At 40.0% G+C, this 27,672-nt stretch overlaps 1 protein-coding gene across 1 annotated transcript in view; it reads right to left on the bottom strand.

Annotated features, from left to right (window-relative positions):
• The window catches only part of LOC124607412 (DIS3-like exonuclease 2), a 198,625-nt gene that overhangs the window by 97,500 nt on the left and 73,453 nt on the right, over positions 1 to 27,672 (bottom strand). Inside the window, exon 11 of the mRNA XM_047139737.1 lies at positions 658 to 899. Within this exon, the coding sequence (XP_046995693.1) occupies positions 658 to 899 (242 nt within the window). The remainder of the gene's footprint in view (positions 1 to 657; positions 900 to 27,672) is intronic.

Raw genomic sequence — 27,672 nt, 5'->3', positions numbered from 1 at the left:
TGTGTGTGTGTGTATGTGTGTGTGTGTGTATGTGTGTGTGTGTGTATGTGTGTGTGTGCGCATGCTTTTTTTTCCCAATATTATTCTTGTGATTATTCAATTAGTTCAGAGAGAATGAGTTTCACCCACACATGGGATATGAATGCGTAGAAGATGACAAACCAATATTGGGGTATTTAGATAAACTGAAAATTCACGTTAAGCACAATTCTTAAGGACTTCGAGAAAACTTCTATAGATCAGTGATTAAATTTTCATCTATGTTTGCCATACAAAGTACATTTTCGAATTAATCAAAATGTTTTGATTTCAGAACATGTTTGCTTCACATTCACGTTCAAAAATGGGAAACCCACTCAGAATTAACAAACAGATATTTTTTTCTTTTACATTTGTCGTCATAAAATTTTCCTTAACAGGAACACTTACGAAGTGGCATTACATGCTTGCACACACAAATTTTTCAGTGTGAGAGCAAATGTGACAATGAAACTGTTGAAGACCAATGATAATAACTATTCTAAGCAGAACACATTCAAAGGAAATCAATGGCAAATAACAGCAACCCCTAATTTTTCTGATCTCCAAACCATAAATAGAGTCTTAAATTCACACTCATGATTCAAATGGTAGAACAATGACTTATAATAATCTTACCTATGTGAATCATTCTGGACATAACAGTTATATGCCACTGGTAGACCTAACTCATCCAATGAGAAGAATACTTTAGTCTGGTCAATTTTTAGAGCTCCTCCATCAAATCGCCGCTTTCGCAATATTAATGCTAATTTATGGAGCCACAGAACACGAGAAAGGATATCTTTGGGTTCAAAGCCTCCAGCTAATGGTGGCAGGTCCTCTTTTGTCCACTGTTTGTCTGGGTTTTCAATCATTGCCTGTACAGAGAATTTGTGTGTGAATGAACATAATTTATGTAGGGATTATTGTATATAAATATTTACAGAAGAAAGTATACTACAATATCATTATTATACTAACAGAGGGAGACAGAATTTCATACTAAATATACTTCTTAATACTTGAGGACCTTCTACTTTCCAACCAATGAAACAAGAATAACTGAAGCAAAGGTCACACACACACACACACACACACACACACACACACACACACACACACCTTGCAATTTTGAATATGTTAACAAAGACGTATGTCAGAGAAGAAAAAGGAACCACCAAAAATTGTAGGAAAGACTGGAAATTAAATAGGCAGTTTATCTGGACAGATTGGTCACAGCAACTACAAGAGGAAAAACATATAACTATATAGACAATTAAACATTATCAATTTTTGAATATATAATGTAATTAGATAGACAAGTGGTGGCAGGAGAATACATATACAGTATTTACATTTGTAAGCTTTCAGAGCCAGTGGCTCCTTCTCCTGGCAGAAGTGTTGAAAGGGAAGAAGAGGGGTGAAGGCAAAAACTTGTGAGGTTTAGCAAATAGGGAGAGTTCGGAAAAGTCACCCAGAACACCGGGTCATAGGAGACTTACCAGACTGGATGAGAATTTTCCTGCCCTTTCAATCTTTCTGCCAGGAGGAGGAGCCACTGGCTCCTAAAGCGTGCAAATTTAAATACTTTTATGAGGTTTTCCTTTCATCACTTGGTTAGTAAATTTTTTATCTGTCCAATTACATTAAATATCTAGATTGCAATAGAACATATTATACACTGAAGCACCAAAGAAACTGGTGTAGGCATGCATATTAAAATACAGATATATACAAACAGGCAAAATATGGCGCTGCGGTTGGCAATACAAGACAACAAGGCAACAAGTGTCTAGCACAGTTTTAGATTGGTTACCGCTGCTACAATGGCAGGTTATCAAGATCTAAATGAGTTTGAACATGGTGTTATAGTCGGCACACGAGTGATGGGACACAGCATCTCTGAGGTAGCGATGAAGTGGGGATTTTCCCATATGACCATTTCACAAGTGTACTGTGAATATCAGGAATCTGGTAAAACATCAAATCTCTAACATCACTGAGGCCGGAAAAAATACTGCAACAACGAGACTATTGATGACTGAAGAGAATTGTTCAACATGACAAAAGTGCAACCCTTCTGCAAATTCCTGCAGATTACAATGCTGGGCCATCAACAAGTGTCAGCGTGCGAACCATTCAATGGAACGTCATCGATATGGGCTTTTGGAGATGAAGACGCACTCTTGTACCCTTGAGGACTGCACAACACAAAGCTTTACGCCTCGCCTGGGCCTATCAACACTGACATCGGTCTGTTAATGACTGGAAGCACGTTTCCTGGCCAGATGAGTCTCACTTCAACCTGTACCGAGCAGATGGATGAGTATGGGTATGGAGTCAACCTCACGAATCCATGGGCCCTGCGTATCAGCAGGGGACTGTTCAGGCTGTTGGAGGCTCTGTAATGGTTTGGGGTGTGTGCAGTTGGACCGATATGGGGCCTTGATACGTCTAGATACAACTGACAGGTGAGACATACATAAGCATCCTGTATAATCACCTGCATCCATTCATGGCCATTGTACATTCCAATGGACTTGGGCAATTCCAGCAGAACACTGGAACACCCCACACCCCAGAATTGCTACAGAGTGGCTCCAAGAACACTCTTCAGAGTTTAAACACTTCTGCTGGCCACCAAACTGCCCAGACGTGAACATTATTGAGCATATCTGGGATGCCTTGCAGTGTGCTGTTCAGGAAAGAACTCCACCCCCTCATACTCTTACAGATTTATGGACAGCTCTGCAGGATTCATAGTATCAGTACCCTCCAGCACTACTTCAGACATTAGTCAAGTCCACCCCATGTCATGCTGCGGCACTTCCGCATGCTTGCGGGGGACCTAAATGATATTAGGCAGGTGTACCAGTTTCTTTGGTTCTTCAGTGTATGATTCAGCAGTCAGCTTCTCGGCAATTACACACATCAAATAGTGTGGTCAAAGTATATGAAAAAAATGGACAAAAACAGAGAAATAATATCAAATTCAGAATGATAAAATGATAACAATAAAAAACAGATGGTGTGGAGGAATGAAGAAGAATGATATTTGGCAAAATAAATCCACGGACAAGATTTATTCGTAAAAGTGGATCATAGGTTCCTTTGTAACTGAATTCTATTTATGGATGTTCTGTATTACAAATCAGTGGTTAGTTTTCAGTTCTTGTGGGAATGGCAAGATAAGCATGCCAAGACGTAGTAACAAACAATGTTGTTATTAATATGTACTGGCCACAAAAATTTTCAGAGACCATACTGGGTAATGGATAGCAGAGGTACTTAACAGCTTGAGCACATTTAAAATTAACAAATATATTGTCTAAGCACACTTGTCCCCTAGTAGGGTTATAGTTAACACTGTAAATTGAACTGTTGTGACGATGTTAACAAATTTCTCTTCTTCAGAAACGATTTCTTTGCCATTGCCAGTCTACATTTTATATCCTCTCTACTTCGACCATCATCAGTTATTTTAATCCCTAAATAGCAAAACTCCTTTACTACTTTAAGTGTCTCATTTCCTAATCTAATTCCCTCAGCATCACCAGATTTAATTTGACTACGTTCCATTATCCTCGTCTTGCTTTTGTTGATGTTCATCTTATATCCTCCTTTCAAGACACTGTCCATTCCGTTCAACTGCTCTTCCAAGTCCTTTGCTGTCTCTGATAGAACTACAATGTCATCGGCAAACCTCAAAGTTTTTACTTCTTCTCCATGAATTTTAATACCTACTCCGAATTTTTCTTTTGTTTTCTTTACTGCTTGCTCAATATACAGATTGAATAACATCGGGGAGAGGCTACAACCCTGTCTCACTCCTTTCCCAACCACTGCTTCCCTTTCATGCCCAGACATGTCCATGAAAAAATCATCATTGACCTATTTTAATTTTATTTTGCTGCACTTTTCATGCCGCCATTAGTTACACTTAACACACAGGATTCCTTTTATCACTTTCTTTTTACATTCTTTACATAATGAACTATTCAATTTTCCATTTTTGATGAGAGTGGAACACTATCTGTTCCTATGGGTGTCATCTTGCCATCTCGCTGTTAGAAGTAGTTTACTTTGTAGTGAAATTGAAGTAGACAGTTCCTGTGAGACAGTACGCGAACAAATTATGCTTGACAACCGGACTAAATTAATAATCAGTTCCTATTACTGCCCCCCCCCCCCCCCCACTCAGATGATGCAGCTGCTGAACAGTTCAAAGAAATGTTTAAACTCATTGCAAACAGGTACCCCACTCATACAACTACAGTTGGCGGTAGCTCCAATCTACCCTTGATATGATGGCAAAAATACAAGTTTAAAGTCAGTGGTAGACGTAAAATGTCATCCTAAATTGTACTAAATGCTTTCCGCAGAAATCATTTTGAGCAATTAGTTAAGGAGCCCATTCAAAACGTAAATAGATGTGCAAACATTTCTACGGAATCCAAAGTGATCTTCCCCGAGGTCGGCTTCTACCAGTTTTTCCATTCGTCTGTAAAGAATTCGCGTTAGTATTTTGCAGCTGTGACTTATTAAACTGTTAGTTCGATAATTTTTACATCTGTCAACACCTGCTTTCTTTGGGATTGGAATTATTATATTCTTCTTGAAGTCTGAGGGAATTTCTCTTGTCTCATACATCTTGCTCATGAGATGGTAGAGTTTTGTCAGGACTGGCTCTCCCAAGGCTGTCAGTAGTTCTAATGGAATGTTGTCTACTCCTGGAGCCTTGTTTTGACTCAGGTCTTTCAGTGCTCAGCCAAACTCTTCACGCAGTATCATATCTCCCATTTCATCTTCATCTACCTCCATTCCATTCCATACCATTTCCATAATATTGTCCTCAATAACATCGCCCCTATATAGAACCTCTACATACTCCTTCCATCTTTCGGCTTTCCCTTCATTGCTTAGAACTGGGTTTCCATCAGAGCTCTTGATATTCATGCAAGTGGTTCTCTTTTCTCCAAAGGTCTCTTTAATTTTCCTGTAGGCAGTATCTATCTTACCCCTTGTGAGATAAGCCTCTACATCCTTACATTTGTCCTCTAGCCATCCCTGCTTAGCCATTTTGCACTTCCTGTCAATCTCATTTTTGAGACGTTTGTATTCCTTTTTGCCTGCTTCACTTACTGCATTTTTGTTTTTTCTCCTTTCCTCAATTTAATTCAGTATCTCTTCTGTTACCCAAGGATTTCTACTACCCCTAGTCTTTCTACCTACTTGATCCTCTGCTGCCTTCACTATTTCATTCCTCAAAGCTACCCATTCTTCTTCTACTGTATCTCTTTCCCCCATTCCTATCAATTGTTCCCTTATGCTCTCCCTGAAACTCTGTACAACCTCTGGTTCTTTCAGTTTACCCAGGTCCCATCTCCTTAAATTCCCACCTTTTTGCAGTTTCTTCAGTTTTAATCTACAGTTCATAACCAATAGATTGTGGTCAGAGTCCACATCTGCCCCTGGAAATCTCTTACAATTTAAAATCTGGTTCCTGAATCTCTATCTTACCATTATATAATCTATCTGAAACCTTCTTGTATCTCCAGGGTTCTTCCATGTATACAGCCTTCTTTCATGATTCTTGAACCAAGTGTTAGCTGTGATTAAGTTATGCTCTGTGCAAAATTCTACCAGGTGGCTTCCTCTTTCATTTCTTAGCCCCAAGCCATATTCACCTACTACGTTTCCTTCTCTTCCTTTTCCTACTGTCGAATTCCAGTCACCCATGATTATTAAATTTTCGTCTCCCTTCACTACCTGAATAATTTCTTTTATCTCATCATACATTTCATCAATTTCTTCATCATCTGCAGTGCTAGTTGGCATATAAACTTGTACTACTGTAGTAGGCGTGGGCTTCGTGTCTATCTCGGCCACAATAATGCGTTCACTATGCTGTTTGTAGTAGCTTACCCGCACTCCTATTTTTTTTATTCATTATTAAACCTACTCCTGCATTACCCCTAATTGATTTTGTATTTATAACCCTGTATTCACCTGACCAAAAGTCTTGTTCCTCCTGCCACCGAACTTCACTAATTCCCACTATATCTAACTTTAAACTATCCATTTCCCTTTTTAAATTTTCTAACCTACCTGCCCAATTCAGGGATCTGACATTCCACGCTCCGATCCGTAGAACGCCAGTTTTCTTTCTCCTGATAACGACGTTCTCTTGAGTAGTCCCCACCCAGAGATCCGAATGGGGGACTATTTTACCTCCGGAATATTTTATCCAAGAGGACGCCATCATCATTTAATCATACAGTAAAGCTGCATGCCCTCGAGAAAAATTATGGCTGTAGTTCCCCCTTGCTTTCAGCCGTTCGCAGTACCACAACAGCAAAGCCGCTTTGGTTAGTGTTACAGGGCCAGATCAGTCAATCATCCAGACTGTTGCCCCTGCAACTACTGAAAAGGCTGCTGCCCCTCTTCAGGAACCACACATTTGTCTGGCCTCTCAACAGATACCCCTCCATTGTGGTTGCACCTACAGTACGGCTATTTGTATCGTTGAGGCATGCAAGCCTCCCCACCAATGGCAAGGTTCATGGTTCATGCCTCCGTATGAGTCGGAATTTTCCCTATCTGATCTTCATGGTCCCTACGCACGATGTATGCTGGAGGCAACATAACTGTTCTGCAGTCAGCTTCGAATGGCAGTTCTGTAAGTTTTCTCAATAGTGTTCCTCGAAAAAAATGTCGCCTTCCCTCCAGGAATTCCCATTTGAATTCCTGAAGAATCTCTGTAACATGTGTGTTGTTTGAACCTACCAGAAAGAAATCTATCAATCCACCTCTGAATTGCTTCGATGTCTTCCTTTAATCCAACCTGGTACAGATTCAAACACATGAGCAGTACTCAGGAATAGGTCGCACTAGCAACCTATATGCAGTCACCTTTACATATGAACCCTACTTTTCTAGAATTTTCCCAACAAACCAAAGTTTACCATTCGTCTTTCCTACCATAGTCCTCACATGTTTGTTCCATTTCATATCACTTTCCAACGTTACACCCAGATGAACATGTAACAAGTCAGCCTCAGTTGCAAATAGAAACCAAACTTTACCCAGGTTTCAGCCAAAATAATTTGGCCTTCTTCAGAAGTGAGCGACACTAAACTACTGCATGCCAAAGTTTGGCCATGTCAAGTATAAAACTGTAGCACCGTAGTAACCAGTCACAATCTACATTACTTGGGCTGAAGAGAAACAGCAGGCCCCACTGTGTGGACGAGGTTGGTAGGCCGTGAGAGTTGCACCGGAACTGCATGCAGATTATGACTAGTAACTATGGTGCTACAGTTTTATACTTGACATGGCCAAACTTTGGCATGCAGTAGTTCAGTGTCACTTGCTTCTGAAGAAGGCCAAATTATTTTGGCTGAAACCTGGGTAAAGTTTGGTTTCTATTTGCAACTGAGGCTGACGTGTTGCATGGTCAATTATCACAGTTACTGACAGGGCTGCACAACGTTAAAAATTGTTACACCCAGATATTTGAACAACATGACTGTGTCAAAGAAAACAGTACTGGTTCAAATGGCTCTGAGCACTATGAGACTTAACATCTGAGGTCATCAGTCCCCTAGAACTTAGAACTACTTAAACCTAACTAAATTAAGGACATCACACACATCCCTGCCCCAGACAGGTTTCGAACCTGTGACCGTACCGGTCGCGTGGTTCCGGACTGAAGTGCCTAGAACCGCTCGGCCACAATGGCCGGCTGGGAACAGTACTAAAGCTGTATCCAAACATTACAAGTTTGTGTTTCCTACTCATCCAGTTGATTTTCATCCCGCTGCACACAACTTTGTTGGTTGCACTTGCTGGCATACATGCTCAATAAGTCATAGTGTTTTGAAACGAGGACTCTGCTGATCACTGTCATTGCGGTTCAATTGCCAATGGCAGGTTACACTTGGAGCCTGAAGCTGACACTATTTGGTGTCAAAACTGGTAGCACATTTTGAATAAATGTTGTTGGATTACAATACATCATTTATCATTACTCAAGTTTCCATAATATTGCCACAATCGAACAGAATAACCTCCTCAATGCCAAAACACATGGATTCTGAAAACATGAATCACGTGAAACCCAACTCGCACTTTTCTCATCACACACTGAAAGCTTAGGATGAAGGTAGGCACGTATACACAGTATTTTTTTATTTTCGAAAAGCCTTTGACTCAGCACCACATTTATGCTTATTTTCAAAAGTACAATGATATGGGGTATCAAGTGAAATTTGTGATTGGGTTGAGGACTTTTTGGTAGTGAGGGCACAGAATGTTACCTTGGATGGAGAGACACCATAAGGTGTAGAAGTAACATCAGGTGTTTCTCAGGGAAGTGTGTTGAGACCCTTGCTGTTCATCTTTTATATTAATGACCTCGCATGCAATATCAATAGTGCCTCAGATTTTTTTGCAGATAATGTAATTATCTATGATGAAGTGTTGTCTGAAAGAAGTTGCATATATAGCAAGTCAGATTTTGATGAGATTTCAAAGTGGTCAAAAGATTGGCAACTTGCTTTAAATTTTCATACATGTAAAATTGTGCACTTCACTTCACAAAAAGAAAAAACATAGTATCCTATGACTATAATATCAATGAGTCACAGTTGGAATTGGCCAAATCATATGACTTCCAGGGTGTAACACTTTATAGGGAGATGAAATGGAATGATCACATAGGCTCAGTCGTGGATGAAGCAGTTACTAGTAACTTCGGTTTGTTGGTAGAATATCGGTGAAAAGCAATCAGTCTACAAAGGAGATAGCTTACAAATCACTTGTGCAACTAGTCTCTGTTGGTCCATCATGGACACCGCTGGTTAAGTAAATGTCAATGTCAATGAAATTCACCAACAGCCATGTATCTTAAGACGTTATTTTATTTTATTTTGAAGGCTACCACATCTTAAGACACGTGGCTGTTGGTGAATGTCCGCAGCTCGTGGTCTTGCGGTAGCGTTCTCGCTTCCGCGCACGGGGTCCCGGGTTCGATTCCCGGCGGGTCAGAGATCTTCTCTGCCTCGTGATGACTGGGTGTTGTGTGTTCATCATCATTGACTCGCAAGTCGCCGAAGGACTTGCAATACGGCGGCCGAACTTCCCCGCATGAGGCCTTCTGGTCAACAATGGCATACGATCACTTTTTTTTTTGTTGGTGTATTTCATTGACATTGACAGTTACTTGCGCAACTGGTTCTAGAATACTGCTCAGGTGTGTGGGACCCTTACCAAACAGGACTAACTGGGGATATTGAATGTATACAGAGAAGTGCAGCACAAATGGTTAGAGGTTTGTTTAGTTTGTGGAGAACGTCACAGGGAAATTAAAGGAACTGAACTGGGAGATTACTGAAGGTTATTTACATCTATCTCGAGAAAGTCTATGAGCAAAGTTGCAAGAGCTGGCTTTAAATGATGACTATAGGAATATACAACTAACTACATATTGCTCACACAGGGATCATGAGGATAAGATTAGAATTATCACTGCACACACAGTAGCATTCAAACAATTATTCTTCCTGCACTCCATACATGAATGCAACAGGAAGAAAATCTAATAACTGGTAGAATGGGACGTACCCTCTGCCAAGCACTTCACGGTGGTTTGCAGAGAATATATATAGATGTGGAGATGTAGAAGTAACAATCTATTCTTTTCATAATATTTTCATAAAATTATGTACAAGCTTCATCCTTTTTTCTTTTTATATCTGAAGATGGCTGCCTGATATGGCCAAAACCAGTGAAGTAAGAATATAAATATTAATGTATCAGGAAAAAAAATTGTTAAAAATACTAATACAGTAACCATTAGTTCCTGAATGTGACTGTAATGCTGTCCCCCACGAAGTCATTCAGCCGCAATCATTCAAATTCCCAATAATATGATTATAGGCCTACAAAGTACAGGATCAATGTGTGTGTGCGTGCTGAAATTTGCTATTGCCATGTTAGTAATAATGACAGTTGCTGGCCAAATTCACTGCAAGTGCATGTGTTAAAAGTACACAGTAGTTCCTGTTACAGGCCCAATTACACTTCTGCATCCCATATGAATACAAATCAGAAAGAGAGCCATTGTTTCATAGTGAATTCATGGCATCTGGAAACAGCCAGAAAAGAAATAAGAGTAATCTGCTGAATTATACACCCATATCACTGATGTTGATTTGCAGTAGGGCTTTAGAACACTTAGTGCTTTTGAAAATTGTGAATTATCTTGAACAAAATTATCTAGGGACAAATAATCAGCACAGAATCAGAAAATATCATTCTTGTGAAACACAACTGGCTCTTTATTCACGGGAAGTAAAGAGTGCTATCAACAGGAGATTCAAATTATTTTATATATCTAGATTTCCAGAACACTTAACACCTTTCCATACAAGTGAATTCTACACAAATTGCATGCCTATGGAGTATCATCTCACTTGTGCAACTGAATTCGTGATTTCCCGTCAGAAAGGTCAGTTTGTAGAAACTGATGGAAAGTCAATGAGTAAAACAGAAGTGATGTCTGGTGTTCCACAATGAAGTGTTCCTAAATTATATAAACAATTTAGGAGACAATTTGAGCAGCCCTCTTAGATTATTCACAAGTCATGCAACCATTCATCGTCTAGTAAAGCCATTAGAATATCAAAACCAATTGTAAAATGATGTAGAGAAGATATCCGTATGGTGTAAAAAACTGCAATTGAATCTAAGGAATGAAAATTGTGAGGTCATCCTGTGAGTACTAAAAGGAATCCATTAAAATATGATTACACGATAAATCACACAAACCTAAAGGCTGTCAATTCAATTAAATACCTAAGGATAACAATGAGGAACAAGTTAAATTGGAATGATCGCATGGATTATGTTGTGGGGAAAGCAAACCATAGACTGTGTTTTATTGGCAAAATACTTAGAAGACAAAACAGATCTACTACAGAGACTCCTACACTATGCTTGGCCGTCCTCTTTTCGAGTATTACTGTGCTGTATGAGACCTGCATCACATAGGATTGATGGAGGGGTGTGACGTTGTATTATCGCAAAAGAAGTGAGTTGGTGCACAGATTTGATACATGAATTGGGATGGTAATTATTAAAAGACAGGTGTTTTTTGCTACAGTGAGATCTCTTCATGAAATATCAGTCAGCAACTTTTTGCCCCCAAATGTAAAAATACATTTTTGGTGCCCACCTAATTATAGAAAAATGATCATCATAATAAAATGAGAGAAATCAAACCTCCACCAGAAAAACTTAAGTATTCATTTTTTTTTCTTCCCCACAATGTTCAAGAGTGAAACACTAGAGAAATAGATTGTAGGTGGTTTGATGAACCCTCTGCCAGGCAATTAATTGTGAGCTGCACAGTAGTCATGCAGATGTAGAGGTAGATACATCAAATTAAGCTAAGTGAAAAGTCACATTGCAATCCCATAACTGAATGAGAATAAGATCCCAATGTTGTATATCTCTACACCTACATCGATACTCTGCAATCCACCTTGATGCATGGCCGATGGTACCCCTTACCACTACTAGTCATTTCCTTTCCTGTTACACTCACAAATAGAACAAAGAAAAAATGACTGTCTATATGCCTCCATGTTGTTGTTGTGGTCTTCAGTCCTGAGACTGGTTTGATGCAGTTCTCCATGCTACTCTATCCTGTGAAAGCTTCTTCATCTCTCAGTACCTACTGCAGCCTACATCCTTCTGAATTTGCTTAGTGTATTCATCTCTTGGTCTCCCTCTACGATTTTTACCCTCCACGCTGCCCTCCAGTACTAAATTGGTGATCCCTTGATGCCTCAGAACATGTCCTACCAACTGATCCCTTCTTCTAGTCAAGTTGTGCCACAAACTCCTCTTCTCCCCAATTCTACTCAATACCTCCTTGTTAGTTATGTGATCTACCCATCTAATCTTCAGCATTCTTCTGTAGCACCACATTTCGAAAGCTTCTATTCTCTTCTTGTCTAAACTATTTATCGTCCATGTTTCACTTCCATACATGGCTACACTCCATACAAATACTTTCAGAAACGACTTCCTGACACTCAAATCAATACTCGATGTTAACAAATTTCTCTTCTTCAGAAACGATTTCCTTGCCATTGCCAGTCTACATTTTATATCCTCTCTACTTCGACCATCATCAGTTATTTTGCTGCCCAAAAAGCAAAACTCCTTTACTACTTAAGTGTCTCATTTCCTAATCTAATTCCCTCAGCATCACCCGACTTAATTCGACTACATTCCATTAACCTCGTTTTGCTTTTGTTGATGTTCATCTTATACCCTGCTTTCAAGACACTGTCCATTCCGTTCAACTGCTCTTCCAAGTCCTTTGCTGTCTGACAGAATTACAATGTCATCGGCGAACCTCAAAGTTTTTATTTCTTCTCCATGGATTTTAATACCTACTCCGAGCTTTTCCTTTGTTTCCTTTACTGCTTGCTCAATATACAAATTGAATAGTATCGGGGAGAGGCTATAACCCTGTCTTACTCCCTTCCGTACCCCTCGACTCTTATAACTGCCATCTGGTTTCTGTACAAATTGTAAATAGCCTTTCGCTCCCTGTATTTTACCCCTGCCACCTTCAGAATTTGAGAGAGAGCATTCCAGTCAACATTGTCAAAAGCTTTTTCTAAGTCTACAAATGCTAGAAACATAGGTTTGCCTTTCCTTAATCTTTCTTCTAAGATAAGTCGTAGGGTCAGTATTGCCTCACGTGTTCTAACATTTCTACGGAATCCAAAGTGATCTTCCCCGAGGTCGGCTTCTACCAGTTTTTCCATTCGTCTGTAAAGAATTCGCGTTAGTATTTTGCAGCTGTGACTTATTAAACTGTTAGTTCGATAATTTTTACATCTGTCAACACCTGCTTTCTTTGGGATTGGAATTATTATATTCTTCTTGAAGTCTGAGGGAATTTCTCTTGTCTCATACATCTTGCTCATGAGATGGTAGAGTTTTGTCAGGACTGGCTCTCCCAAGGCTGTCAGTAGTTCTAATGGAATGTTGTCTACTCCTGGAGCCTTGTTTTGACTCAGGTCTTTCAGTGCTCAGCCAAACTCTTCACGCAGTATCATATCTCCCATTTCATCTTCATCTACCTCCATTCCATTCCATACCATTTCCATAATATTGTCCTCAATAACATCGCCCCTATATAGAACCTCTACATACTCCTTCCATCTTTCGGCTTTCCCTTCATTGCTTAGAACTGGGTTTCCATCAGAGCTCTTGATATTCATGCAAGTGGTTCTCTTTTCTCCAAAGGTCTCTTTAATTTTCCTGTAGGCAGTATCTATCTTACCCCTTGTGAGATAAGCCTCTACATCCTTACATTTGTCCTCTAGCCATCCCTGCTTAGCCATTTTGCACTTCCTGTCAATCTCATTTTTGAGACGTTTGTATTCCTTTTTGCCTGCTTCACTTACTGCATTTTTGTTTTTTCTCCTTTCCTCAATTTAATTCAGTATCTCTTCTGTTACCCAAGGATTTCTACTACCCCTAGTCTTTCTACCTACTTGATCCTCTGCTGCCTTCACTATTTCATTCCTCAAAGCTACCCATTCTTCTTCTACTGTATCTCTTTCCCCCATTCCTATCAATTGTTCCCTTATGCTCTCCCTGAAACTCTGTACAACCTCTGGTTCTTTCAGTTTACCCAGGTCCCATCTCCTTAAATTCCCACCTTTTTGCAGTTTCTTCAGTTTTAATCTACAGTTCATAACCAATAGATTGTGGTCAGAGTCCACATCTGCCCCTGGAAATCTCTTACAATTTAAAATCTGGTTCCTGAATCTCTATCTTACCATTATATAATCTATCTGAAACCTTCTTGTATCTCCAGGGTTCTTCCATGTATACAGCCTTCTTTCATGATTCTTGAACCAAGTGTTAGCTGTGATTAAGTTATGCTCTGTGCAAAATTCTACCAGGTGGCTTCCTCTTTCATTTCTTAGCCCCAAGCCATATTCACCTACTACGTTTCCTTCTCTTCCTTTTCCTACTGTCGAATTCCAGTCACCCATGATTATTAAATTTTCGTCTCCCTTCACTACCTGAATAATTTCTTTTATCTCATCATACATTTCATCAATTTCTTCATCATCTGCAGTGCTAGTTGGCATATAAACTTGTACTACTGTAGTAGGCGTGGGCTTCGTGTCTATCTCGGCCACAATAATGCGTTCACTATGCTGTTTGTAGTAGCTTACCCGCACTCCTATTTTTTTTATTCATTATTAAACCTACTCCTGCATTACCCCTAATTGATTTTGTATTTATAACCCTGTATTCACCTGACCAAAAGTCTTGTTCCTCCTGCCACCGAACTTCACTAATTCCCACTATATCTAACTTTAAACTATCCATTTCCCTTTTTAAATTTTCTAACCTACCTGCCCAATTCAGGGATCTGACATTCCACGCTCCGATCCGTAGAACGCCAGTTTTCTTTCTCCTGATAACGACGTTCTCTTGAGTAGTCCCCACCCAGAGATCCGAATGGGGGACTATTTTACCTCCGGAATATTTTATCCAAGAGGACGCCATCATCATTTAATCATACAGTAAAGCTGCATGCCCTCGAGAAAAATTATGGCTGTAGTTCCCCCTTGCTTTCAGCCGTTCGCAGTACCACAACAGCAAAGCCGCTTTGGTTAGTGTTACAGGGCCAGATCAGTCAATCATCCAGACTGTTGCCCCTGCAACTACTGAAAAGGCTGCTGCCCCTCTTCAGGAACCACACATTTGTCTGGCCTCTCAACAGATACCCCTCCATTGTGGTTGCACCTACAGTACGGCTATTTGTATCGTTGAGGCATGCAAGCCTCCCCACCAATGGCAAGGTTCATGGTTCATGCCTCCGTATGAGTCCTAATTTTCCCTATCTGATCTTCATGGTCCCTACGCACGATGTATGCTGGAGGCAACATAACTGTTCTGCAGTCAGCTTCGAATGGCAGTTCTGTAAGTTTTCTCAATAGTGTTCCTCGAAAAAAATGTCGCCTTCCCTCCAGGAATTCCCATTTGAATTCCTGAAGAATCTCTGTAACATGTGTGTTGTTTGAACCTACCAGAAAGAAATCTATCAATCCACCTCTGAATTGCTTCGATGTCTTCCTTTAATCCAACCTGGTACAGATTCAAACACATGAGCAGTACTCAGGAATAGGTCGCACTAGCAACCTATATGCAGTCACCTTTACATATGAACCCTACTTTTCTAGAATTTTCCCAACAAACCAAAGTTTACCATTCGTCTTTCCTACCATAGTCCTCACATGTTTGTTCCATTTCATATCACTTTCCAACGTTACACCCAGATGAACATGTAACAAGTCAGCCTCAGTTGCAAATAGAAACCAAACTTTACCCAGGTTTCAGCCAAAATAATTTGGCCTTCTTCAGAAGTGAGTGACACTAAACTACTGCATGCCAAAGTTTGGCCATGTCAAGTATAAAACTGTAGCACCGTAGTAACCAGTCACAATCTACATTACTTGGGCTGAAGAGAAACAGCAGGCCCCACTGTGTGGACGAGGTTGGTAGGCCGTGAGAGTTGCACCGGAACTGCATGCAGATTATGACTAGTAACTATGGTGCTACAGTTTTATACTTGACATGGCCAAACTTTGGCATGCAGTAGTTCAGTGTCACTTGCTTCTGAAGAAGGCCAAATTATTTTGGCTGAAACCTGGGTAAAGTTTGGTTTCTATTTGCAACTGAGGCTGACGTGCTGCATGGTCAATTATCACAGTTACTGACAGGGCTGCACAACGTTAAAAATTGTTACACCCAGATATTTGAACAACATGACTGTGTCAAAGAAAACAGTACTGGTTCAAATGGCTCTGAGCACTATGAGACTTAACATCTGAGGTCATCAGTCCCCTAGAACTTAGAACTACTTAAACCTAACTAAATTAAGGACATCACACACATCCCTGCCCCAGACAGGTTTCGAACCTGTGACCGTACCGGTCGCGTGGTTCCGGACTGAAGTGCCTAGAACCGCTCGGCCACAATGGCCGGCTGGGAACAGTACTAAAGCTGTATCCAAACATTACAAGTTTGTGTTTCCTACTCATCCAGTTGATTTTCATCCCGCTGCACACAACTTTGTTGGTTGCACTTGCTGGCATACATGCTCAATAAGTCATAGTGTTTTGAAACGAGGACTCTGCTGATCACTGTCATTGCGGTTCAATTGCCAATGGCAGGTTACACTTGGAGCCTGAAGCTGACACTATTTGGTGTCAAAACTGGTAGCACATTTTGAATAAATGTTGTTGGATTACAATACATCATTTATCATTACTCAAGTTTCCATAATATTGTCACAATCGAACAGAATAACCTCCTCAATGCCAAAACACATGGATTCTGAAAACATGAATCACGTGAAACCCAACTCGCACTTTTCTCATCACACACTGAAAGCTTAGGATGAAGGTAGGCACGTATACACAGTATTTTTTTATTTTCGAAAAGCCTTTGACTCAGCACCACATTTATGCTTATTTTCAAAAGTACAGTGATATGGGGTATCAAGTGAAATTTGTGATTGGGTTGAGGACTTTTTGGTAGTGAGGGCACAGAATGTTACCTTGGATGGAGAGACACCATAAGGTGTAGAAGTAACATCAGGTGTTTCTCAGGGAAGTGTGTTGAGACCCTTGCTGTTCATCTTTTATATTAATGACCTCGCATGCAATATCAATAGTGCCTCAGATTTTTTTGCAGATAATGTAATTATCTATGATGAAGTGTTGTCTGAAAGAAGTTGAATATATAGCAAGTCAGATTTTGATGAGATTTCAAAGTGGTCAAAAGATTGGCAACTTGCTTTAAATTTTCATACATGTAAAATTGTGCACTTCACTTCACAAAAAGAAAAAACATAGTATCCTATGACTATAATATCAATGAGTCACAGTTGGAATTGGCCAAATCATATGACTTCCAGGGTGTAACACTTTATAGGGAGATGAAATGGAATGATCACATAGGCTCAGTCGTGGATGAAGCAGTTACTAGTAACTTCGGTTTGTTGGTAGAATATCGGTGAAAAGCAATCAGTCTACAAAGGAGATAGCTTACAAATCACTTGTGCAACTAGTCTCTGTTGGTCCATCATGGACACCGCTGGTTAAGTAAATGTCAATGTCAATGAAATTCACCAACAGCCATGTATCTTAAGACGTTATTTTATTTTATTTTGAAGGCTACCACATCTTAAGACACGTGGCTGTTGGTGAATGTCCGCAGCTCGTGGTCTTGCGGTAGCGTTCTCGCTTCCGCGCACGGGGTCCCGGGTTCGATTCCCGGCGGGTCAGAGATCTTCTCTGCCTCGTGATGACTGGGTGTTGTGTGTTCATCATCATTGACTCGCAAGTCGCCGAAGGACTTGCAATACGGCGGCCGAACTTCCCCGCATGAGGCCTTCTGGTCAACAATGGCATACGATCACTTTTTTTTTTGTTGGTGTATTTCATTGACATTGACAGTTACTTGCGCAACTGGTTCTAGAATACTGCTCAGGTGTGTGGGACCCTTACCAAACAGGACTAACTGGGGATATTGAATGTATACAGAGAAGTGCAGCACAAATGGTTAGAGGTTTGTTTAGTTTGTGGAGAACGTCACAGGGAAATTAAAGGAACTGAACTGGGAGATTACTGAAGGTTATTTACATCTATCTCGAGAAAGTCTATGAGCAAAGTTGCAAGAGCTGGCTTTAAATGATGACTATAGGAATATACAACTAACTACATATTGCTCACACAGGGATCATGAGGATAAGATTAGAATTATCACTGCACACACAGTAGCATTCAAACAATTATTCTTCCTGCACTCCATACATGAATGCAACAGGAAGAAAATCTAATAACTGGTAGAATGGGACGTACCCTCTGCCAAGCACTTCACGGTGGTTTGCAGAGAATATATATAGATGTGGAGATGTAGAAGTAACAATCTATTCTTTTCATAATATTTTCATAAAATTATGTACAAGCTTCATCCTTTTTTCTTTTTATATCTGAAGATGGCTGCCTGATATGGCCAAAACCAGTGAAGTAAGAATATAAATATTAATGTATCAGGAAAAAAAATTGTTAAAAATACTAATACAGTAACCATTAGTTCCTGAATGTGACTGTAATGCTGTCCCCCACGAAGTCATTCAGCCGCAATCATTCAAATTCCCAATAATATGATTATAGGCCTACAAAGTACAGGATCAATGTGTGTGTGCGTGCTGAAATTTGCTATTGCCATGTTAGTAATAATGACAGTTGCTGGCCAAATTCACTGCAAGTGCATGTGTTAAAAGTACACAGTAGTTCCTGTTACAGGCCCAATTACACTTCTGCATCCCATATGAATACAAATCAGAAAGAGAGCCATTGTTTCATAGTGAATTCATGGCATCTGGAAACAGCCAGAAAAGAAATAAGAGTAATCTGCTGAATTATACACCCATATCACTGATGTTGATTTGCAGTAGGGCTTTAGAACACTTAGTGCTTTTGAAAATTGTGAATTATCTTGAACAAAATTATCTAGGGACAAATAATCAGCACAGAATCAGAAAATATCATTCTTGTGAAACACAACTGGCTCTTTATTCACGGGAAGTAAAGAGTGCTATCAACAGGAGATTCAAATTATTTTATATATCTAGATTTCCAGAACACTTAACACCTTTCCATACAAGTGAATTCTACACAAATTGCATGCCTATGGAGTATCATCTCACTTGTGCAACTGAATTCGTGATTTCCCGTCAGAAAGGTCAGTTTGTAGAAACTGATGGAAAGTCAATGAGTAAAACAGAAGTGATGTCTGGTGTTCCACAATGAAGTGTTCCTAAATTATATAAACAATTTAGGAGACAATTTGAGCAGCCCTCTTAGATTATTCACAAATCATGCAACCATTCATCGTCTAGTAAAGCCATTAGAATATCAAAACCAATTGTAAAATGATGTAGAGAAGATATCCGTATGGTGTAAAAAACTGCAATTGAATCTAAGGAATGAAAATTGTGAGGTCATCCTGTGAGTACTAAAAGGAATCCATTAAAATATGATTACACGATAAATCACACAAACCTAAAGGCTGTCAATTCAATTAAATACCTAAGGATAACAATGAGGAACAAGTTAAATTGGAATGATCGCATGGATTATGTTGTGGGGAAAGCAAACCATAGACTGTGTTTTATTGGCAAAATACTTAGAAGACAAAACAGATCTACTACAGAGACTCCTACACTATGCTTGGCCGTCCTCTTTTCGAGTATTACTGTGCTGTATGAGACCTGCATCACATAGGATTGATGGAGGGGTGTGACGTTGTATTATCGCAAAAGAAGTGAGTTGGTGCACAGATTTGATACATGAATTGGGATGGTAATTATTAAAAGACAGGTGTTTTTTGCTACAGTGAGATCTCTTCATGAAATATCAATCAGCAACTTTTTGCCCCCAAATGTAAAAATACATTTTTGGTGCCCACCTAATTATAGAAAAATGATCATCATAATAAAATGAGAGAAATCAAACCTCCACCAGAAAAACTTAAGTATTCATTTTTTTTTCTTCCCCACAATGTTCAAGAGTGAAACACTAGAGAAATAGATTGTAGGTGGTTTGATGAACCCTCTGCCAGGCAATTAATTGTGAGCTGCACAGTAGTCATGCAGATGTAGAGGTAGATACATCAAATTAAGCTAAGTGAAAAGTCACATTGCAATCCCATAACTGAATGAGAATAAGATCCCAATGTTGTATATCTCTACACCTACATCGATACTCTGCAATCCACCTTGATGCATGGCCGATGGTACCCCTTACCACTACTAGTCATTTCCTTTCCTGTTACACTCACAAATAGAACAAAGAAAAAATGACTGTCTATATGCCTCCATGTTGTTGTTGTGGTCTTCAGTCCTGAGACTGGTTTGATGCAGTTCTCCATGCTACTCTATCCTGTGAAAGCTTCTTCATCTCTCAGTACCTACTGCAGCCTACATCCTTCTGAATTTGCTTAGTGTATTCATCTCTTGGTCTCCCTCTACGATTTTTACCCTCCACGCTGCCCTCCAGTACTAAATTGGTGATCCCTTGATGCCTCAGAACATGTCCTACCAACTGATCCCTTCTTCTAGTCAAGTTGTGCCACAAACTCCTCTTCTCCCCAATTCTACTCAATACCTCCTTGTTAGTTATGTGATCTACCCATCTAATCTTCAGCATTCTTCTGTAGCACCACATTTCGAAAGCTTCTATTCTCTTCTTGTCTAAACTATTTATCGTCCATGTTTCACTTCCATACATGGCTACACTCCATACAAATACTTTCAGAAACGACTTCCTGACACTCAAATCAATACTCGATGTTAACAAATTTCTCTTCTTCAGAAACGATTTCCTTGCCATTGCCAGTCTACATTTTATATCCTCTCTACTTCGACCATCATCAGTTATTTTGCTGCCCAAAAAGCAAAACTCCTTTACTACTTAAGTGTCTCATTTCCTAATCTAATTCCCTCAGCATCACCCGACTTAATTCGACTACATTCCATTAACCTCGTTTTGCTTTTGTTGATGTTCATCTTATACCCTGCTTTCAAGACACTGTCCATTCCGTTCAACTGCTCTTCCAAGTCCTTTGCTGTCTGACAGAATTACAATGTCATCGGCGAACCTCAAAGTTTTTATTTCTTCTCCATGGATTTTAATACCTACTCCGAGCTTTTCCTTTGTTTCCTTTACTGCTTGCTCAATATACAAATTGAATAGTATCGGGGAGAGGCTATAACCCTGTCTTACTCCCTTCCGTACCCCTCGACTCTTATAACTGCCATCTGGTTTCTGTACAAATTGTAAATAGCCTTTCGCTCCCTGTATTTTACCCCTGCCACCTTCAGAATTTGAAAGAGAGCATTCCAGTCAACATTGTCAAAAGCTTTTTCTAAGTCTACAAATGCTAGAAACATAGGTTTGCCTTTCCTTAATCTTTCTTCTAAGATAAGTCGTAGGGTCAGTATTGCCTCACGTGTTCTAACATTTCTACGGAATCCAAAGTGATCTTCCCCGAGGTCGGCTTCTACCAGTTTTTCCATTCGTCTGTAAAGAATTCGCGTTAGTATTTTGCAGCTGTGACTTATTAAACTGTTAGTTCGATAATTTTTACATCTGTCAACACCTGCTTTCTTTGGGATTGGAATTATTATATTCTTCTTGAAGTCTGAGGGAATTTCTCTTGTCTCATACATCTTGCTCATGAGATGGTAGAGTTTTGTCAGGACTGGCTCTCCCAAGGCTGTCAGTAGTTCTAATGGAATGTTGTCTACTCCTGGAGCCTTGTTTTGACTCAGGTCTTTCAGTGCTCAGCCAAACTCTTCACGCAGTATCATATCTCCCATTTCATCTTCATCTACCTCCATTCCATTCCATACCATTTCCATAATATTGTCCTCAATAACATCGCCCCTATATAGAACCTCTACATACTCCTTCCATCTTTCGGCTTTCCCTTCATTGCTTAGAACTGGGTTTCCATCAGAGCTCTTGATATTCATGCAAGTGGTTCTCTTTTCTCCAAAGGTCTCTTTAATTTTCCTGTAGGCAGTATCTATCTTACCCCTTGTGAGATAAGCCTCTACATCCTTACATTTGTCCTCTAGCCATCCCTGCTTAGCCATTTTGCACTTCCTGTCAATCTCATTTTTGAGACGTTTGTATTCCTTTTTGCCTGCTTCACTTACTGCATTTTTGTTTTTTCTCCTTTCCTCAATTTAATTCAGTATCTCTTCTGTTACCCAAGGATTTCTACTACCCCTAGTCTTTCTACCTACTTGATCCTCTGCTGCCTTCACTATTTCATTCCTCAAAGCTACCCATTCTTCTTCTACTGTATCTCTTTCCCCCATTCCTATCAATTGTTCCCTTATGCTCTCCCTGAAACTCTGTACAACCTCTGGTTCTTTCAGTTTACCCAGGTCCCATCTCCTTAAATTCCCACCTTTTTGCAGTTTCTTCAGTTTTAATCTACAGTTCATAACCAATAGATTGTGGTCAGAGTCCACATCTGCCCCTGGAAATCTCTTACAATTTAAAATCTGGTTCCTGAATCTCTATCTTACCATTATATAATCTATCTGAAACCTTCTTGTATCTCCAGGGTTCTTCCATGTATACAGCCTTCTTTCATGATTCTTGAACCAAGTGTTAGCTGTGATTAAGTTATGCTCTGTGCAAAATTCTACCAGGTGGCTTCCTCTTTCATTTCTTAGCCCCAAGCCATATTCACCTACTACGTTTCCTTCTCTTCCTTTTCCTACTGTCGAATTCCAGTCACCCATGATTATTAAATTTTCGTCTCCCTTCACTACCTGAATAATTTCTTTTATCTCATCATACATTTCATCAATTTCTTCATCATCTGCAGTGCTAGTTGGCATATAAACTTGTACTACTGTAGTAGGCGTGGGCTTCGTGTCTATCTCGGCCACAATAATGCGTTCACTATGCTGTTTGTAGTAGCTTACCCGCACTCCTATTTTTTTTATTCATTATTAAACCTACTCCTGCATTACCCCTAATTGATTTTGTATTTATAACCCTGTATTCACCTGACCAAAAGTCTTGTTCCTCCTGCCACCGAACTTCACTAATTCCCACTATATCTAACTTTAAACTATCCATTTCCCTTTTTAAATTTTCTAACCTACCTGCCCAATTCAGGGATCTGACATTCCACGCTCCGATCCGTAGAACGCCAGTTTTCTTTCTCCTGATAACGACGTTCTCTTGAGTAGTCCCCACCCAGAGATCCGAATGGGGGACTATTTTACCTCCGGAATATTTTATCCAAGAGGACGCCATCATCATTTAATCATACAGTAAAGCTGCATGCCCTCGAGAAAAATTATGGCTGTAGTTCCCCCTTGCTTTCAGCCGTTCGCAGTACCACAACAGCAAAGCCGCTTTGGTTAGTGTTACAGGGCCAGATCAGTCAATCATCCAGACTGTTGCCCCTGCAACTACTGAAAAGGCTGCTGCCCCTCTTCAGGAACCACACATTTGTCTGGCCTCTCAACAGATACCCCTCCATTGTGGTTGCACCTACAGTACGGCTATTTGTATCGTTGAGGCATGCAAGCCTCCCCACCAATGGCAAGGTTCATGGTTCATGCCTCCATATGAGTCCTAATTTTCCCTATCTGATCTTCATGGTCCCTACGCACGATGTATGCTGGAGGCAACATAACTGTTCTGCAGTCAGCTTCGAATGGCAGTTCTGTAAGTTTTCTCAATAGTGTTCCTCGAAAAAAATGTCGCCTTCCCTCCAGGAATTCCCATTTGAATTCCTGAAGAATCTCTGTAACACGTGTGTTGTTTGAACCTACCAGAAAGAAATCTATCAATCCACCTCTGAATTGCTTCGATGTCTTCCTTTAATCCAACCTGGTACAGATTCAAACACATGAGCAGTACTCAGGAATAGGTCGCACTAGCAACCTATATGCAGTCACCTTTACATATGAACCCTACTTTTCTAGAATTTTCCCAACAAACCAAAGTTTACCATTCGTCTTTCCTACCATAGTCCTCACATGTTTGTTCCATTTCATATCACTTTCCAACGTTACACCCAGATGAACATGTAACAAGTCAGCCTCAGTTGCAAATAGAAACCAAACTTTACCCAGGTTTCAGCCAAAATAATTTGGCCTTCTTCAGAAGTGAGCGACACTAAACTACTGCATGCCAAAGTTTGGCCATGTCAAGTATAAAACTGTAGCACCGTAGTAACCAGTCACAATCTACATTACTTGGGCTGAAGAGAAACAGCAGGCCCCACTGTGTGGACGAGGTTGGTAGGCCGTGAGAGTTGCACCGGAACTGCATGCAGATTATGACTAGTAACTATGGTGCTACAGTTTTATACTTGACATGGCCAAACTTTGGCATGCAGTAGTTCAGTGTCACTTGCTTCTGAAGAAGGCCAAATTATTTTGGCTGAAACCTGGGTAAAGTTTGGTTTCTATTTGCAACTGAGGCTGACGTGCTGCATGGTCAATTATCACAGTTACTGACAGGGCTGCACAACGTTAAAAATTGTTACACCCAGATATTTGAACAACATGACTGTGTCAAAGAAAACAGTACTGGTTCAAATGGCTCTGAGCACTATGAGACTTAACATCTGAGGTCATCAGTCCCCTAGAACTTAGAACTACTTAAACCTAACTAAATTAAGGACATCACACACATCCCTGCCCCAGACAGGTTTCGAACCTGTGACCGTACCGGTCGCGTGGTTCCGGACTGAAGTGCCTAGAACCGCTCGGCCACAATGGCCGGCTGGGAACAGTACTAAAGCTGTATCCAAACATTACAAGTTTGTGTTTCCTACTCATCCAGTTGATTTTCATCCCGCTGCACACAACTTTGTTGGTTGCACTTGCTGGCATACATGCTCAATAAGTCATAGTGTTTTGAAACGAGGACTCTGCTGATCACTGTCATTGCGGTTCAATTGCCAATGGCAGGTTACACTTGGAGCCTGAAGCTGACACTATTTGGTGTCAAAACTGGTAGCACATTTTGAATAAATGTTGTTGGATTACAATACATCATTTATCATTACTCAAGTTTCCATAATATTGTCACAATCGAACAGAATAACCTCCTCAATGCCAAAACACATGGATTCTGAAAACATGAATCACGTGAAACCCAACTCGCACTTTTCTCATCACACACTGAAAGCTTAGGATGAAGGTAGGCACGTATACACAGTATTTTTTTATTTTCGAAAAGCCTTTGACTCAGCACCACATTTATGCTTATTTTCAAAAGTACAATGATATGGGGTATCAAGTGAAATTTGTGATTGGGTTGAGGACTTTTTGGTAGTGAGGGCACAGAATGTTACCTTGGATGGAGAGACACCATAAGGTGTAGAAGTAACATCAGGTGTTTCTCAGGGAAGTGTGTTGAGACCCTTGCTGTTCATCTTTTATATTAATGACCTCGCATGCAATATCAATAGTGCCTCAGATTTTTTTGCAGATAATGTAATTATCTATGATGAAGTGTTGTCTGAAAGAAGTTGCATATATAGCAAGTCAGATTTTGATGAGATTTCAAAGTGGTCAAAAGATTGGCAACTTGCTTTAAATTTTCATACATGTAAAATTGTGCACTTCACTTCACAAAAAGAAAAAACATAGTATCCTATGACTATAATATCAATGAGTCACAGTTGGAATTGGCCAAATCATATGACTTCCAGGGTGTAACACTTTATAGGGAGATGAAATGGAATGATCACATAGGCTCAGTCGTGGATGAAGCAGTTACTAGTAACTTCGGTTTGTTGGTAGAATATCGGTGAAAAGCAATCAGTCTACAAAGGAGATAGCTTACAAATCACTTGTGCAACTAGCCTCTGTTGGTCCATCATGGACACCGCTGGTTAAGTAAATGTCAATGTCAATGAAATTCACCAACAGCCATGTATCTTAAGATGTTATTTTATTTTATTTTGAAGGCTACCACATCTTAAGACACGTGGCTGTTGGTGAATGTCCGCAGCTCGTGGTCTTGCGGTAGCGTTCTCGCTTCCGCGCACGGGGTCCCGGGTTCGATTCCCGGCGGGTCAGAGATCTTCTCTGCCTCGTGATGACTGGGTGTTGTGTGTTCATCATCATTGACTCGCAAGTCGCCGAAGGACTTGCAATACGGCGGCCGAACTTCCCCGCATGAGGCCTTCTGGTCAACAATGGCATACGATCACTTTTTTTTTTGTTGGTGTATTTCATTGACATTGACAGTTACTTGCGCAACTGGTTCTAGAATACTGCTCAGGTGTGTGGGACCCTTACCAAACAGGACTAACTGGGGATATTGAATGTATACAGAGAAGTGCAGCACAAATGGTTAGAGGTTTGTTTAGTTTGTGGAGAACGTCACAGGGAAATTAAAGGAACTGAACTGGGAGATTACTGAAGGTTATTTACATCTATCTCGAGAAAGTCTATGAGCAAAGTTGCAAGAGCTGGCTTTAAATGATGACTATAGGAATATACAACTAACTACATATTGCTCACACAGGGATCATGAGGATAAGATTAGAATTATCACTGCACACACAGTAGCATTCAAACAATTATTCTTCCTGCACTCCATACATGAATGCAACAGGAAGAAAATCTAATAACTGGTAGAATGGGACGTACCCTCTGCCAAGCACTTCACGGTGGTTTGCAGAGAATATATATAGATGTGGAGATGTAGAAGTAACAATCTATTCTTTTCACAATATTTTCATAAAATTATGTACAAGCTTCATCCTTTTTTCTTTTTATATCTGAAGATGGCTGCCTGATATGGCCAAAACCAGTGAAGTAAGAATATAAATATTAATGTATCAGGAAAAAAAATTGTTAAAAATACTAATACAGTAACCATTAGTTCCTGAATGTGACTGTAATGCTGTCCCCCACGAAGTCATTCAGCCGCAATCATTCAAATTCCCAATAATATGATTATAGGCCTACAAAGTACAGGATCAATGTGTGTGTGCGTGCTGAAATTTGCTATTGCCATGTTAGTAATAATGACAGTTGCTGGCCAAATTCACTGCAAGTGCATGTGTTAAAAGTACACAGTAGTTCCTGTTACAGGCCCAATTACACTTCTGCATCCCATATGAATACAAATCAGAAAGAGAGCCATTGTTTCATAGTGAATTCATGGCATCTGGAAACAGCGAAGGCAAATCATGCTGACTCACTACTGACTTGTCTACTGCTTTTTTGCAGCAATGCATCTGCACAAACTACTTGGGTGATGACACAGACATATAATCTGTTCTATTAGTGCATGCACTAATGTCGTCAAATCTTATTCCATAGTCAATTTGTATCCCTTGATCCCAGGAAATGGTCATAAGCAGAATAAAATAGTTGTAATGCTATGATTAATATGATTTGAGTGTTATGATCATTAAGGTTTAGATAATGGTTTCATCATAACTGTAAGTATGGTGGGAATGACATTAAATGTAAAGGAGTGTAGGAAACCGCTGTTGCATGAGGAATAGGGACATTACACATCAGAAAATGTGCACAGCAAGCTGAATATAAACAGATTTGCCACTGTTTTACAAATACCTCCCAAACTTCTTAATGCTGCAAGCATCTGCATTTCACCAAGACATTTTCACAACAACTGCACAGAATCAGACTATATGCTATGGAGACTATGTAATGGATTTCACTAACATGCACCCTCTGCCCACCAGACTGCAGCTTTCTACTGAACACCTTGATTGGCACAGTGCAATGTTCTTAGCAGAATCCCAGTATACCAATACATAAAAAAAAATTATGATGGAGAACTCTTGTTGCATTATGTACATGACATCAGTATCATGACTAACTGTCCACATGGTCTTCTTTTATCCCACTGTCCATGTTAACAAAAATTACAACACAATAACATGTTAGCAACTGTTTAGCAGTGTAGGACATGTAAAGATAAAGCTGGCACAGAAACTTGCGTTTAC

This window comes from Schistocerca americana, chromosome 3, assembly GCF_021461395.2.
Source record: "Schistocerca americana isolate TAMUIC-IGC-003095 chromosome 3, iqSchAmer2.1, whole genome shotgun sequence".
Taxonomy (NCBI): domain Eukaryota; kingdom Metazoa; phylum Arthropoda; class Insecta; order Orthoptera; family Acrididae; genus Schistocerca; species Schistocerca americana.
Note: the sequence above shows the minus strand (reverse complement) of the source record. Positions and strands in the feature narration are given on the sequence as shown.